This window comes from Pan troglodytes, chromosome 20 (assembly GCF_028858775.2).
Source record: "Pan troglodytes isolate AG18354 chromosome 20, NHGRI_mPanTro3-v2.0_pri, whole genome shotgun sequence".
NCBI classification, from domain to species: domain Eukaryota; kingdom Metazoa; phylum Chordata; class Mammalia; order Primates; family Hominidae; genus Pan; species Pan troglodytes.
Genome location: NC_072418.2, coordinates 41,926,050 through 41,942,657, shown reverse-complemented (window position 1 = coordinate 41,942,657; position 16,608 = coordinate 41,926,050). Strand labels below are relative to the sequence as shown.

At 50.5% G+C, this 16,608-nt stretch overlaps 1 protein-coding gene across 1 annotated transcript; it reads left to right on the top strand.

Moving 5' to 3' along the window:
• The first annotated feature begins 67 nt into the window (after positions 1–67).
• Positions 68–13,720, top strand: LGALS4 (galectin 4). Its single transcript, XM_512641.7, has 10 exons — positions 68–2,576; positions 2,899–2,987; positions 6,477–6,681; positions 8,826–8,960; positions 11,514–11,540; positions 11,629–11,667; positions 11,858–11,887; positions 12,990–13,078; positions 13,237–13,402; positions 13,484–13,720. Exons 1-10 carry the CDS (start codon positions 2,532–2,534, stop codon positions 13,628–13,630), a joined length of 972 nt encoding a protein of 323 aa, XP_512641.3. The 5' UTR covers positions 68–2,531; the 3' UTR covers positions 13,631–13,720.
• The last annotated feature ends 2,888 nt before the right edge of the window (positions 13,721–16,608 follow it).

The following is a 16,608-nucleotide window of genomic DNA, read 5'->3' as shown; positions in this document are numbered from 1 at the left end:
TCTTGGAAAGAGGAGAGGTGGGAGGGGCTGGGATGCACCTAGGGGCTCCAGAGACTGCAGTCCTGAAGGCTGGGGCTAGAGGTTGGATGCATGGGAATGGGTGGCATGGAGGTGATGGCCATTCAGACTGGCAGCGGGCAGGCGAGGGGCACAAGGAATTCAGGGGCGGAGGGAGTGAGCAAAAGTCGCTGGGGTCCCTCTGGGTTGCAAGGCTTCCTGGTCTCCCTGCCTGCCCTGGGGTTGAGGGTGGCGTTCGTGCCCTGCCTGGCACCTCTCACTGCACAGCACATGGGATCTGATGCTGGCGTCTCACACCTGTAATCCCAGCACTTTTGGAGGCTGACGCAGATGGATTGCCTGAGCTCAGGAGTTTGCAACCAGCCTAGTCAACATGTTGAAACCCAGTCTCTACTAAAAATACAAAAATTAGCCAGGTGTGGTGGCAGGTGCCTCTAGTCCCAGCTACTCGGGAGGCTGAGGCAGGAGAATCCTTGAATCCAGGAAGCGAGTTTGCAGTGAGCTGAGATCATGCTGCTGCAGTCCAGCCTGGGTGACAGAGTGAGACTCTGTCTCAAAAAAAGAAAAAACAAAACAAAAAAGGACTTTGGGGTTTCTGGCCGGGTGCAGTGGCTCATGCCTGTAATTCCAGCACTTTGGGAGGTTGAGGCAGGTGGATCACTTGAGGTCAGGAGTTTGAGACCAGCCTGGCCAACATGGCAAAACCTGGTCTCTACTAAAAATACAAAAATTAGCCAGGCGTGGGGTAAGCCTGTAATCCCAGCTATTCAGAAGGCTGAGGCAGGAGAATCCCTTGAACCTGGGAGGTGGAGGTTGCAGTGAGCTGAGATGGTGCCACTGCACTGCAGCCTGGGTGATAGAGCAAGACTCTGTCTCAAAAATGAGCAAACAAAACCAACAAAACTTTGGGATTTTTTATCCATATATCATCCCAATCTTCCGGATTTATGTTTGGAATGACTGCAAGAGACCAAGCATTAAGTTAATGACTTCTATATGCCATGTCCTGTTCTGAGCATTTATTATCTTAATGATCAAGGACTCTATGAAGTTGATACTATTATTATTATTATTATTATGACTATTATTGTTGCTATTTTTAGAGACGGTGTCTTAGTCTGTCACCCAGGCTGGAGTGCAGTGGCATGATCATAGCTCACTGTAACCTTGAACTCCTGGGTTCAAGCGATCCTCCTGCCTCAGCCTCTGAGTAGCTAGGAATACAGATGTGTGCTACCATGCCCAGCTAATTTTTATTTTATTTTTGTAGAGATGGGGGTCTCACTATGTTGCCCAGGCTGGTCTTGAACTCCTGGGCTCAAGCAGTCCTCCTGCTTCAGCTTCCCAAATTGCTGGGATTGTAGGCACAAGCCACCACACCCAGCCCAAGGCTGATACTACTGTTCTATTGATTTATTTATTTTTCTGAGTAGCTGTTGGACCCACAGCTAGATCTTCTTATTTGGCAGATTAATAACATACAGGCATTACTGGATCACAAATTCATTTTTAAAGTATTTTGATAGCTATTTAATACTTGTTTCCTCTCTTATGAATTCCTTTTTTTTTTTTTTTGAAAGAGAGTCTCCATCTGTCATCCAGGCTGGAGTGCAGTGGCATGACCTCGGCTCACTGCACTCTCCTCCACTCAGGTTCAAGTGATTCTCCTGCCTCAGCCTCCCAGTAGATGGGATTATAGGCACCCGCCACCATGCCTGGCTAATTTTTGTATTTTTAGTAGAGACTGGGATTTTGCCAGGCTGGTCTCTAACTCCTGCCCTCAGGTGATCCATCCACCTCAGCCAATCAAAGTGCTGGGATTACAGGCATGAGCCACTGCACCCAGCCGATACTACTATATCCCCATTTTACAGATAAGCACATGGGCAAATTGAGGGTAAGGCACCGACCCATGATCATACAGCTGAGAAGTGGCAAAGGCAGGATTTGAACCTAGAACCTCTGGCTCCACAGACTAGTAATCTAAACCACTCTCCCTAGAATACAACATACGTGGTAAAGATGTGTGGTGGGCACGCAATCAACGTAGGTCCCTTCACAGTTGCTGGGAGAGGCAGGAATTTGCAGTTCCTCCGCGTTCTTCTCCTTCGCTGCCCACCTGTCCTGGGTCATTCCTGCAGCCTGCCCTGCCCTGCCTGGTCTCACCCTCCCTCTGCCAACAGAAGTCTGGGCAGGGTTTTATGGGCTCTGATAAGGCCCTGGCAGGGCCGAAGTTCATGAGCACTTCCTCTTTGCAGGAGGGCGTAGGGGAGGGGACCCAGGTGATTTGGGTCCTGGCTGGTCACCAGGGAAGCTGGCAAGGGAAGGGAGACTAGGGTGCACTCTAGGAGAAGCCGACAGCCTGAGAGTCCCAGAAGAGGAGCCCTGTGGACCCTCCCCTGCCAGCCACTCCCTTACCCTGGGTATAAGAGCCACCACCGCCTGCCATCCGCCACCATCTCCCACTCCTGCAGCTCTTCTCACAGGACCAGCCACTAGCGCAGCCTCGAGCGATGGCCTATGTCCCCGCACCGGGCTACCAGCCCACCTACAACCCGGTGAGATGCCAGCTCAGGCCCCACCCCGCCCGCAGCTCCGTCCATAAGCCCTCACACCAATTTTCCCCACTCTGATCCTGGGGGGCCCCATCTGACTCTGTGGTCTGATTTACCCAAAGCTGACCCCGACCCTCGATTTACTCCTACCCTGACCTCAGGCTGTCTGTGTCCACGTCTAACTGTTGGCCCTCGTCATCTTCAACCTGGTCCTCCCCCATGGTTTCCTCTCTCCTGCTTAAGGGACTGGGGGGCTTTTCTGGGAGGGGTAAAGGCTGCAACAAGCAGATGGCTTGTGAGTCCCCTCACCAGGCCTCTTCTCCAGACGCTGCCTTACTACCAGCCCATCCCGGGCGGGCTCAACGTGGGAATGTCTGTTTACATCCAAGGAGTGGCCAGCGAGCACATGAAGCGGTAAGACCCTCCCCAAGCCAGGCCGGGCTGGCAGGGGACTTCCAACTGGGTGCTCTGGGCCTGGCTGTTGGGGGCTTTCTGCCCTTACCCCACCCTGGTGGAGAGGGGACTCTTTTTCTGCCCCACCCAATAGCCAGAGATGAATCTGGGGCAGATCAGGAGTGGGGACGTGGGGGCCAGAAGGTTCAGGGAGGGCTCACCTTGAGAGGCAGCCCCTGAGTTGGACATTAGACTGAAGCTGATGGGTGCAATGGCAGGAATTCAGATCACAGGCTCAGAGCCGGGTCCCCGAGTTAAAATCCCAGCTCTGCCACTCCCCAGCTCTGTGTTGGTGAAAGAGTGAAAGTGACTATACCTCTCTGTGCTTCATTTTCTTTTCTTTTCTGTTTTTTTTTTTTTTTTTTTTTGAGATGGAGTTTTGCTCTTGTCGCCCAGGCTGGAGTGCAATGGCATGATCTTGGCTCACTGCAACCTCTGTCTCCCAGGTTCAAGTGATTCTCCTGCCTCAGCCTCTTGAGTAGCTGGGATTACAGGCATGTGCCAGCACACTGGCTAATTTTTGTATTTTTAGTAGAGACGGGGTTTCACCATGTTGGTCAGGCTGGTTTCAAACTCCTGACCTCAAGTGATCCGCCCATCTCGGCCTCCCAAAGTGCTGGGATTACAGGCGTGAGCCACTGCGCCTGGCCCAGTCTTAGCTTTTTAAAAAGGGCCTTAACACATTGATAATAATTGGCCTCATAGGACTTTTTTTTTCCTTAGAGATAGGGTCTTGCTCTGTTGCCCAAGCTGGAGTGCAGTGGCACAATATTATAGCTCACTTCGGCCTCCAACTCCTGGGCTAAAGTGACCCTCCTACCTCATCTTTTCAAGCAGATGGGACTACAGACATGTGCCACCATGCCCAACTAATTTAATTTTTAATTTTTATTTATTATTATTATTTGTTTTGTAGAGACATCTTGTTATGTTGCCCAGGCTGGTCTTGAACTCCTGTGCTCAAGCGATCCTCTAGCCTCGGCCTCCTAAAGTGCTGGGAGGATCAGGCATTGGTGCGAGCCACTCTGCCCAGCCTGTTGTTTATTTATTTATTGTTTACTTCTTCATTGAGTGCCCATTCTGTGTCCTGGCACTAGGGATGGAGGAGTGAACAGGACAGAGACCCCTGCCCTCGTGGAGCTGATGTCCTAGTAGGGGAAACATAAAAAATAAGTCCAGGCCGGGCGCGGTAGCTCAGGCCTGTAATCCCAGCACTTTAGGAGGCCTAGGCAGGCGGATCACCTGAGATCGGGAGTTCGAGACCAGCCTTACCAAAATGGAGAAACCCTGTCTCTACTAAAAATACAAAATTACCAGGGCGTGGTGGCGCATGCCTGTAATCCCAGCTACTCAGGAGGCTGAGGCAGGAGAATCACTTGAACCTGGGAAGTGGAGGTTTCGGTGAGCCGAGATCGTGCCATTGCACTCCAGCCTGGGCAACAAGAGTGAGACTCTGTCTCAAAAAAAAAAAAAAAAAAAAAGTCGAATATGTAAGATGTCAGATGATATTAAGTGCTATGAAGAAAATGAGGAGGGAAGGGAGATGGGGAGTGTATGTGCGGACAGAGGTTCCCTTTAAATTGTCCCCTTAAATAGGGTGGCCTGGCCGGGCATGGTGGCTCACGCCTGTAATCCCAGCACTTTGGGTGGCTAAGCCAGGCAGATCACCTGAGGTCAGGAGCTCGAGACTAGCCTGGCCAAAATGGCAAAATCGCATCTGGCTGGGCGCGGTGGCTCACGTCTGTAATCCCAGCACCTTGGGAGGCAGAGACGGGCGGATCACGAGGTCAGGAGATCAACGGGCGGATCACGAGGTCAGGAGATCGAGACCATCCTGGCTAACACAGTGAAACCCTGTCTCTACTAAAAATACAAAAAATTAGCCGGGCATGGTGGCGGGCGCCTGTAGTCCCAGCTACTCGGGAGGCTGAGGCAGGAGAATGGCGTGAAACCAGGAGGCGGAGCTTGCAGTGAGCCAAGATTGCACCACTGCACTCCAGCCTGGGCAACAGAGCGAGACTCCATCTCAAAAAAAAAAAAAAAAAAAGGCGAAATCTCATCTCTGCTGAAAATACAAAATTAGCCAGGCATGGTGACAGGTGCCTGTAATCCCAGCTACTTGGGAGCCTGATGTGGGAGAATCACTTGAATCCTGAAGGCAGAGTTTGCAGTGAGCTGAGATCGCATCACTGCACTCCAGCCTAGGTGACAAAGGGAGACTGTCTCAAAAAAATTAAAAAGGTGGCCAGAGAAGGCCTGCCTGGGAAGGGAACATATCAGCAAAGAACAGAAGGAACGGAGAGAGGGATCCCCAGGGACAGCTGAGGGAAGGGCCTTCCAGGCAGAGGGAACAGCCAGTGCAAAGGCCCTGAGACAGGCCTGTCCTGGGGAGTAATTTCAAGGATGCTGGTGTGCCCAGGGGTGCGGAATGTGATGCGTCATGGGTGTACACAGGGACCCTCTGGCTGCATGAGGGAAACGATCTTCAGGGCCAGGAGGGGAGCAGGGAGACCCAAAGTGCATAGGACAGGGCCTGGCCCATGGCAGACTTGTAGCAGTCATAACTGGAAGTTGGGAAGAGGGTGGAGGAGGTGGTCTAAGAAGGCAAGGTGGGCTGGGTACAGCAACTCACACCTGTAATCCCAGCACTCTGAGAGGCCGAGGTGGTAGGATTGCTTGAGCCCGGGAGTTTGAGACCAGCCTGGGCAACATAGTGAGACCCCATCTCTACAAAAAAAAAAAAAAAAAAGCCAGGCATAGTGGCATGCACCTGTAGTCCCAGCTACTAGGGAGGCTGAGGCAGGAGAATCAGTTGACCCAGGAGGTTGAGGCTGCAGTGAGCCACCATCGTGGCCACTGCACGCCAGCCTGGGGGACAGGGTGAGAACACAAGACCCTGTCTCAAGAAAAAAAACGTCAGGCACGGTGTCTCACACCTGTAATCCCAGCACTTTGGGAAGCCGAGGCAGGTGGATCACCTGAGGTCAGGAGTTTGAGATCAGCCTGGCCAACATGGTGAAACCCTGTCTCTACTAAAAATACAAAAATTAGCCGGACGTGGTGGTGCACGCCTGTAATCCCAGCTACTTGGGAGGCTGAGGCAGGAGAATCACTGGAATCCAGGAGGCGGAGGTTGCAGTGAGCTGAGATTGTGTGGCACTCCAACTCCAGCCTGGGCGACAGAGCAAGACTCCATCTCAAAAAAAAAAAAAAAAAAAAAAAAAAGAAGGAAAGGCTGTGAGCGAAGGTGTGGTGGTGGGAATCTGCCCCCCTCAGAACTCAAGTCCTCTCCACGCCGTGGCCCACAGTGCCAAGGTTGCCCCTCAGAGCTGGTGCTGAGGTCCGGGTCAGGGAGGCCCAGGACAGGGCGGTGGGGAGAGGGCTTCCTGGAGGAGGCCCCCAGGCACCGGGAGGTGGCACCAGGGGAATGAGCCCTTTGTGTCCCGCCAGGTTCTTCGTGAACTTTGTGGTTGGGCAGGATCCGGGCTCAGACATCGCCTTCCACTTCAATCCGCGGTTTGACGGCTGGGACAAGGTGGTCTTCAACACGTTGCAGGGCGGGAAGTGGGGCAGCGAGGAGAGGAAGAGGAGCATGCCCTTCAAAAAGGGTGCCGCCTTCGAGCTGGTCTTCATAGTCCTGGCTGAGCACTACAAGGTCTGCATGCTTTCTCTCTTGTTTCCCGAGCTGGAGTGCAGTGGCGCCATCTTGGCTGCTTCCTTCCTTCCCGCCTTCCTTCCTTTTCTTTCTTTCTTTCTCTTTTTTTTTTTTTTTTAAGATGGAGTTTCACTCTGTTGCCCAGGCTGGAGTGCAGTGGCATGATCTCAGCTTACTGCAACCTCTGCCTGCTGGGTTCAAGAGCTTCTCCTGCCTCAGCCTCCCGAGTAGCTGGGATTATAGGTGCGTGCCACCACGCTCAGCTAATTTCTGTATTTTGAGTAGAGATGGGGTTTCACCATGTTGCCCAGGCTGGCCTCGAACTCCCGACCTCAGGTGTTCTGCCCTCCTCGGCCTCCCAAAGTGCTGGAATTACAGGCGTGAGCCACCACGCCCAGCCCCTTCCTTCTTTTTCCTCTTTTTCCTTCCTCTTTCTCTGTTCTCTCCTCTTTCCTTCCCTCCTTCCTTCCCCCCTTCCCTCCTCTCTTCTTCCTTCTCTCTCCTTCCCTCCTTCATTTATTTCCTTTTTCCATCCCCACTTTTTATGTCAGCTTCTTTCTTTTCTTTTCCTTCTTTCCTGCCTATTTTATTTTATTATTTATTTATTTACTTATTTATTGTTATTGATCATTCTTGGGTGTTTCTCAGAGAGGGGGATGTCGCAGGGTCATAGGATAATAGTGGAGAGAAGGTCAGCAGATAAACACGTGAACAAAGGTCTCTGGCTTTCCTAGGCAGACGTCCCTGCGGCCTTCCGCAGTGTTTGTGTCCCTGGGTACTTGAGATTAGGGAGTGGTGATGACTCTTAAGGAGCATGCTGCCTTCAAGCATCTGTTTAACAAAGCACATCCTGCACAGCCCTTAATCCATTTAACCCTGAGTTGACACAGCACATGTCTCAGGGAGCACAGGCTAAGGTTACAGATTAACAGCATCTCAAAGCAGAAGAATTTTTCTTAGTACAGAACAAAATGGAGTCTCCTATGTCTACTTCTTTCTACACAGACACAGTAACAATCTGATCTCTCTTTCTTTTCCCCACATTTCCCCCTTTTCTTTTCGACAAAACCGCCATCGTCATCATGGCCCGTTCTTGATGGTCGCTGTCTCTTCGGAGCTGTTGGGTACACTTCCCAGACGGGGCGGCCTGGCAGAGGCGCTCCTCACTTCCCAGACGGGGCGGCGGGGCAGAGGCGCTCCCCACCTCCCAGACGAAGGGCGGCCGTTTCCTGCCTATTTTTAAAAATCCTCTTTTAGCGCTTTTCCTTAGTCCCGTTACCCTACTGCTGAGAGTCTTGTAATACATTTCATGTGTATTTCCTCCTACCACTTTGTGTTTTTTGCAAAACGTGTACTTTTTTTTTTTCTCTTGAGACTGGGTCTCGCTCTGTTGCCCAGGCTGGAGTGCAGTGATGCAAACAGCTAACTACGGCCTCAACCTCCCCGGGCTCAGGTGATCCTCTCACATTAGCCTCCGGAGTAGCTGGGACTCTAGGTGCACACCACCACGCCCGGCTAATTTTTGTATATTTTTGTAAAGATGGGGTCTTGCTATGTTGCTCAAGCTGGTCTCGAACTCTTGATCTCAAATGATCCCCCACCTTGGCTTCCTAAAGTGCTGGGATTACAGGCATGAGCCACTGCGCCCGGCCAGTGAGCTGACTTTTGACCTTAGCTTGACCTCTGAGCTGTGGACTCCAAGGTTCCTGATGCTGAGGCTGTCCCAGCTCATCCCCAAGACTATCGACTCCCAATGAAAAAGATCCCTGTTCCTTGCTTTTTTTCTTTTTTTTGAGACAGAGTCTTGCTCTGTCGCCCAGGCTGGAGTGCAGCAGAGTGATCTCCGCTCACTGCAACCTCCACCTCCCGGGTTCAGGCGATTCTCCTGCCTCAGCCTCCCGAGTATCTGGGATTACAGGTGCCCGCCACCATGCCTGGCTAGTTTTTGTTTTTTTAGTAGAGACGGGGTTTCACCATGTTGGCCAGGCTGGTCTCAAACTCCTGATCTCAAATGATCCACCCACCTCAGCCTCCCAAAGTGCTGGGATTAGAGGCGTGAGCCAGGGCGCCCTGCCCTTGCTTCCTGTTTGTACCTTCCCAGGATCATGGGTGCTGACTCCTGACCTCCTATCTCTGCCCTCCAGGTGGTGGTAAATGGAAATCCCTTCTATGAGTACGGGCACCGGCTTCCCCTACAGATGGTCACCCACCTGCAAGTGGATGGGGATCTGCAACTTCAATCAATCAACTTCATCGGAGGCCAGCCCCCCCGGCCCCAGGTGTGAGGGGTCCCACCCTTCTTGCGTCCTTCCTTTCTAAATTCAGTTCCACATTCATTTTTTTTCTTTTTTTTTTGAGATGGAGTCTCGCTCTGTCGCCCAGGTTGGAGTGCAGTGGCGCAATCTCAGCTCACTGCAAGCTCCGCCTCCCGGGTTCACGCCATTTTCCTGCCTCAGCCTCCCAAATAGCTGGGACTACAGGAGCCTGCCACCACGCCCGGCTAATTTTTTTGTATTTTTAGTAGAGACAGGGTTTCACTGTGTTAGCCAGGATGGTCTCGATCTCCTTACCTCATGATCCACCCGCCTCGACTTCCCAAAGTGCTGGGATTACAGGCGTGAGCCACCGCAGTTGGTCTATTTTTTCTTTTTGAGATGGAGTCTTGCTCTGTTGCCCAGGCTGGAGTACAGTGGCGTGATTCTGGCTCACTGCAACCTCTGCCTCCCAGTTTTAAGCGATTCTCCTGCCTCAGCCTCCCAAGTAGCTGGGATTACAGGCACCCACCATCACATCTGGCTAATTTTTGTATTTTTAGTAGATACGGGGTTTCACCATGTTGGCCAGGCTGGTCTTGAACTCCTGGCCTCAAGTGATCTGCTGGCTACAGTCTCCCAGAGTGCTGGGATTACAGGTGTGAGCCATGGTGCCCAGCGCGTTCCACATTCATTTATTTCCCAAGCATCTCCCTCTGCTGAGTTATGCCAAGAGCCCAGTGATGATCAAAGGAGCCCGCTGGGAAGACAGACCCATCACTGCAAGGGATCAAGGCCGGGATGGGGAGGCCCAGGCTGAAGGGTTGCAGTTGGATTTGGGCCCAGACAGAGGGATCAGGGCCAGGATAGGGGGGTGGGTGGAGGCAGGCAGAGGGGTCAGGCCCAGGGCTGTAGACAGGAATGACTGAGATATCTCTGGGCCCTGACCTCACTGGGCTCACAGACATGGCATCAGAGAGTGACAGCCCAGAAATGGTCAGGGCTGTGATAGGGAGGGCACAGGCAGAGGGGCAGGGGCTGGGATATGGAGTATGAAGGAGGTTTGGGAGCCTAAAGGAAGGGCTTGACTAGTCATGGGTCAGGAAGGAAGTGCTTCCTGGAGTAGGAGGAAGTGTGTAAGGTGAGTCAGAAAGTGAGGATAAGGAAAGGCAAAGAACACACAATAGTGAATGAATTCCCTAGAGGTTGCTTAACACAATCATTAAAAATAAATAACATACAATTAAATTGAGTTTATCAATTTTATTTAATTTTATTATTATTATTATTATTTTTGAGGCAGGGTCTGGCTCTGTCACCCAGGCTGGAGTGTGGTGGTGCAATCACAGCTTACTGTATTCTTGACTTCCTGGGTTCAAGTGATCCTCCCACCTCAGCCTCCTGAGTAGCTGGGACTACAGGCACGCACCACCTGCCCCAGCTAGTTTTTAAATTTTTTGTAAAGACAGAGGGGAGGAATTTTCCTATGTTGTCCAGGCTGGTCTTGAACTCCTGACCTCAGGTGATCCACCCACCTCAGCCTCCCAAAGTCCTGAGATTACAGGCGTGAGCCACAGCGCCCAGCTTATAAAGCTACGTTTATTTGTTTGTTTGTTTTTGTTTTTTGGGTTTTTTTTAGATGGAGTCTCGCTCTGTGGCCCAGGTTGGAGTGCAGTGGCATGATCTCAGCTCACTGCACCCTCTGCTTCCCAGGTTTAAGCAATTCTCCTTCCTCAGCCTCCCAAGTAGCTGTGATTACAGGCACCTGCCACCACGCCCGGCTATATAAAGCTACTTTTAAAAGGCTTTCAGAATAGCTGGCTGAGAATAGAAGTCAAGGCAGAAAGGAGTTAATTACAAGGAGGAGAAAAGAGAAGGTAACAGAGAGAAAGAGAGAGAGTAAAAGTTAAAGGTGTTAGACTTGGGAGGGTGAGGCGAGCGGATCACCTGAGGTCGGGAGTTTGAGACCAGCCTGACCAACATGGAGAAACCCCGTCTCTATTAAAAATACAAAATTAGCCGGGCATGGTGGCGCATGCTTGTAATCCCAGCTACACCGGAGGCTGAGACAGGAGAATCACTTGAACCCGGGAGGCAGAGGTTGAGGTGAGCAGAGATCGTGCCACTGCACGGCACCCTGGGCAACAAGAGCGAAATTCCATCTCAAATAAATAAATAAAATAAAATAAATAAAAGTGTTTGGCAGAAGGAAGCCCCTGCGCTGAGGTGTGGCCAAGACAGAGAGAGAGGCAGAGACACAGAGACAGAGGCAGAAACTGAGATCAAGATCAGCGAGTAAGGGCCCCGGGACAGCAGGAAGACAGCAAGGGGAAGGGCACAGAGAACGAAATGGACCAAGCATTGTCCTAAAGCTTTGGGGTGACTCACTGGGCATCAGCGATCCCCGAACATGGGGTGCCCCTCTCCGTGAATCTGTGATCGGGGTGCCACCCTTTGATGCCAGAGTTCTCTGGCATAGTGATGGTGTTGGTGGGCCACCCCAGGGCAGGCACTCTCAACATCTTTCAGTCCCAAATCTGGGGACCCTCTCATAACCGCTTTCTCTTTCTGTGCCCACAGGGACCCCCGATGATGCCACCTTACCCTGTAAGTACTTGCTGATGGGTGAGGGTCTTCCCCCCTAGTGGGGTCCCTCAGCCCCTCTCACCTTTCCTGCTTTCCATCCATCGTTCAGGGTCCCGGACATTGCCATCAACAGCTGAACAGCCTGCCCGTGAGTGGGAGGGCTGGGAGGGCCCTGGGTGGGGAGTGGGAATGGTGAGAATTGGGGTAGGGGGAGCTAAGAGGGGTTGCAGCCCAAGGTGTACTAACCCAGCACCTAGAGAAACGCCGGAGTCTAATGGGTGTGTCATAGATATCTGTCGACTCTTGGAGAATAATATCGCTTCTTCCTCACTTCACAGACCATGGAAGGACCCCCAACCTTCAACCCGGTATGGCTTGGGGAAACAGAGATGGATGGTGGGGAGGGGGCACGGATCTCCAGGGAATCTGAGACAGCCAGAAAGGGAGTGGGCTGAGGGTTTTGGGGTGGGAGGTAGGGGAAGGGTAGATAGAGTTCGTGGTCAGGTTTAGGGAGCAGAAGGAATTGGGGATGTTTTCCAGGAGGAGTGGGACCTCTCAGAAAATTTGTTCTTGGGCTGGACGTGGTGGCTCACGCCTGTAATCCCAGCACTTTGGGATGCCAAGGCGGACAGATCACGAGGTCAGGAGATCGAGACCATCCTGGCCAGCATAGTGAAACTCTGTCACTACTAAAAATACAAAAATTAGCTGGGCATGGTGGCGCGCGCCTGTAATCCCAGCTACTCAGGAAGCTGAGGCAGGAGAATCGCTTGAACCAGGGAGTCGGAGGTTGCAGTGAGCCGGGATCGTGCCACAGTACTCCAACCTGGTGACAGAACGAGACTCCGTCTCAAAAAAAAAAAAAAAAAAAAAAGAAAAGAAAAAGAAAATTTATTCTTGGCCAGACACGGTGGCTCATGCCTATAATCCCAGCCCTTTGGGAGGCCAAGGCAGGTGGATCACTTGAGGTCAAGAGTTCCAGATCAGCCTGGTCAACATGATGAATCCCCGTCTCTACTAAAATGACAAAAGTTAGCCAGTTGTGGTGGTGCACACCTGTAATCCCAGCTACTAGGGAGGCTGAGGCAGCAGAATTGCTTGAACCTAGGAGGCAGAGGTTGCAGTGAGCTGAGATTGTGCCACTGCACTCCAGCCTGGGCGTCAGAGGGAGACTCTGCCTAAAAAAAAACAAAATTTGTTCCTTTGTTCCTGCAAGGCTGGGCGTGGTGGCTCACGCCTGTAATCCCAGCACTTCGGGAGGCTGAGATGGGAGGATTGCTTGAGCCCAGCAGTTTGAGGCTGCAGTGAGGCTTGATCATGCCACTGCACTCCAGCCTGGGTGACAGAGTAAGACCCCATCTCTTATAAGAAAAAAAGACAGGAAAGAAAAGAAAAGAAAAAGAAAATTTCTTCCCACATCTGGCTCTGCTAAGCTGAGAGAGAATGGGACCCCCCGTTCTCTTCCCACAGCCTGTGCCATATTTCGGGAGGCTGCAAGGAGGGCTCACAGCTCGAAGAACCATCATAATCAAGGGCTATGTGCCTCCCACAGGCAAGAGGTATAACGTAAACTAGGTGGGAACCCCCAGCCCCCTCCTCCCTCAGACCCAACAGTCTAGACCCTCTGTCCCCTCCTCCTTTAGGGATTCAGAGGTCCAGCCCACAGGCCCCTTCCCACTGGACTCCATCTGACTCCCCCCTCCCTCTCTGTCCCCAGCTTTGCCATCGACTTCAAGGTGGGCTCCTCAGGGGACATAGCTCTGCACATTAATCCCCGCATGGGCAACGGTACCGTGGTCCGGAACAGCCTTCTGAATGGCTCGTGGGGATCCGAGGAGAAGAAGATCACCCACAACCCATTTGGTCCCGGACAGTTCTTTGATGTGAGTCTGAGCTCTCTTTTCCCACCTCCTTCCAGGGCCTCAGTCCTGGCCCTGGCCTCATGCCCACCCCTCTCCCTGCAGCTGTCCATTCGCTGTGGCTTGGATCGCTTCAAGGTTTACGCCAATGGCCAGCACCTCTTTGACTTTGCCCATCGCCTCTCGGCCTTCCAGAGGGTGGACACGTTGGAAATCCAGGGTGATGTCACCTTGTCCTATGTCCAGATCTAATCTATTCCTGGGGCCATAACTCATGGGAAAACAGAATTATCCCCTAGGACTCCTTTCTAAGCCCCTAATAAAATGTCTGAGGGTGTCTCATGAGTATGTGTCTCCATCTGCTCCCCGGCTATTCTTCCCTTCCTTGGTTCAGTCATGCACTTCATCTATCCTTCATCCATCCAGTCATCTGACCATCCATCCTCCTGTCATCATAAATCTGGTTATGCCCCAAGCACTGACTTAGGGCTCATTCACTTCTCACAGCAACCCCAAGAGGTAGAAACAATTATTATCATCCCTCTGTAACAGATGAGGAAACAAAGGAAAATAAAACAAATTGCCCAAATTATACATTGCATAAATGGCAGAAGGAGGATTCAAATCCAGCTGATCTGGCTCCCAAGGATCTGCACACTTAACCACTATACAGCCTGTCGTTCCATCCATCCATGCATCCATCTCTCCACTCATGTATCCCAACATCCATCAGTCTCTCCATGTATCCAACCAAAAGTCCATCCAACCATCCATCAATCAAACATCCAACCATCTAGACCTCATCAATCCATCCATTGAGCTGATTGTTCAACCATCCTTTCATCCAACCCTTTATCCATCTACCCATCCATTTACCTCTGCACCCATCATCTCATCATCAATCTCTCCAAACATCCAGTCAACCATATGTTCACCCATTCATCCAAACATGCAACTATTCATCTACTCACCAGTCTATCTAGCTCTATCCAGCTGTTTATCCATCCATTCTTTCATTCAACCTTTTATCCATCACCATGCATCTGATCATCCATCATCTTCTCCATCCATCCAAACATCTAACCATATACCAGTCTATCTGTCTATTCATTCAGCCATCCTTACGAAGTCTAACTTTCGTCCATCCATTCATTTATTCATCCCTCCATTTGTCCATGTAATTCTCTGCTTTCCATCACAGTCATCCATTTGTCCTCCATATGCCCATTCATCCCTCCATTCAGCAATTCATCACTTTTCCATCTCTTTCTATCCAATTATCCATTCATCTCTTCATTATCTATTTTTTTCCAACCCTTTTCCAACTCAAGCTGGAAAGTTATCCATTCATTTATGTTTTCTTCTCTCCATCTGTCCACCCAACCATGCTTTCATCAAATCACTCTTTTGCTGATTTCATCATTCATTGATTTCTTGTTTTTATTTTTATTTATTTATTTTTTTGAGACAGAGTTTTGCTCTTGTCACCCAGGCTGGAGTGCAATGGTGCTGTCTCAGGTCACTGCAACCGCCATCTCCCGTTCAAGCAATTCTCCTGCCTCAGCCTCCTGAGTAGCTGGAATTACAGGCACCCGCCACCACGCTCGGCTAATTTTTGTATTTTTAGTAGAGACAGGGTTTTGCCATGTTGGCCAGGCTGGTCTTGAACTCCTGACCTTAGGTGGTGTGCCTGCCTCCGCCTCCCAAAGTGCTGGGATTACAGACGTGGGCCACCGTGCCTGGCCCATTCATTGATTTATTTCTTTTTTTTCTTTCTTTCTTTCTTTTTTTTTTTTTTTGAGATGGAGTCTTGCTCTGTCGCCAGGCTGGAGTGCAGTGGTGCCATCTCAGCTCACTGCAACCTCCACCTCATGGGTTCAAGTGATTCTCCTGCTTCAGCCTCCTGAGTAGCTGGGGCTACAGGCATGTGCCACCATGCCCAGCTAATTTTTGTATTTTTAGTAGAAACAGGGTTTCACCATGTTGGCCAGGATGGTCTCGATCTCTTGACTCGTGATCCGCCCACCTTGGCCTCCCAAAGTGCTGGGATTACAGGCATGAGCCACTGCCCCCGGCTGATTTCTTTACATTTTCATTCATCCATCTATTCTTTATTCACTCTTGTGTTTACTTATTCACCAGTCACTGACTCATCCACTTTCAAATTAGCTGGGATGGCTTTCTGATGTAATGGGTTAGCAAGCTTCAGGACAAACAATGAAGTGATGAATTAAACCCTCTATATTATTAATTGGATAAAATGCTGTAAAACCGGTTATTAGCTTGACTCAAACTAAGTTTAAATGTTTGCATGTCTAAAGCAACTTTCTGGAGTGATGGATATGTTCCATACCCTAGGTCACACAGCTCTGTGCATTTGTTAGAACTCATTGGCTGTATATTTTATTTTATTAAATTCTTTTTATTTTTGTTTTTATTGAGACAGGATCTCACTCTATTGCCCAGGCTGGAGTGCAGTGATGTGATCACAGCTCATTGCAGGCTCAACCTCTGGGACTCAAGTGATCCTCCCACTCCAGCCTCCCAGGTAGCTGGGACCACAGGTGTGCACCACCATGCCCAGCTAATTAAAAAAATATATATTTATAAAGACGGGGGTCTCCTTATGTTGCTCAGGCTGATCTCAACTCCCTGGGCTCAAGCAATGCTCCTGCCCTAGCCGCCCAAAGTGTCGGGATTACTGGTGTGAGCCGCTGTGCCCAGCCAACTGTACATTTTAGATTTGTGCATTTCACCGATATAAACAAAGAATCTTTCCGCAAAGCTTACCACAAGGAAATAATCATAAACAAATATTGTACTCTAGCTAATGATGTACTTCTGAAATGTTTAGGGGTGACAAATACTGATGTTTACAATTTACTTCGAATGGATAAGTAAATAAAATGATGGCTGGGTGCGATGGCATGAGCCTGTAATCCCAGCACTTTGGGAGACGAGGGGGGAAGATTGCTTGAGCCCAGGAGTTCAAGACCAGCCTGGGCAACATGGCGAGACCTTGTCTCTACAAAAAATAAAAAAGTAAGCCAGATGTGGTAGCAAACATCTGTAGTTCCAGCTGCTAGGGAGGCTGAGACAGGAGGTTGGCTTGTGCCCAGGAGTTCAACGCTGCCATGAACCATAATCAGGCCACTGCACTCTAGCCTGGACAACAGAACAAAACTCTGTTTCTAAAAAAATACAAAATATTAAAATAAAATAAAGAAATA

Bases quoted from the DNA above. Each gene is read 5' to 3' on its own strand.
- LGALS4 (XM_512641.7), top strand. From the start codon at position 2,532: ATGGCCTATGTCCCCGCACCGGGCTACCAGCCCACCTACAACCCG. The intron at 8,961-11,513 runs GTGTGAGGGGTC...CTGTGCCCACAG, and splicing joins GCCAGCCCCCCCGGCCCCAG to GGACCCCCGATGATGCCACC. The intron at 13,079-13,236 runs GTATAACGTAAA...CTCTGTCCCCAG, and splicing joins GTGCCTCCCACAGGCAAGAG to CTTTGCCATCGACTTCAAGG.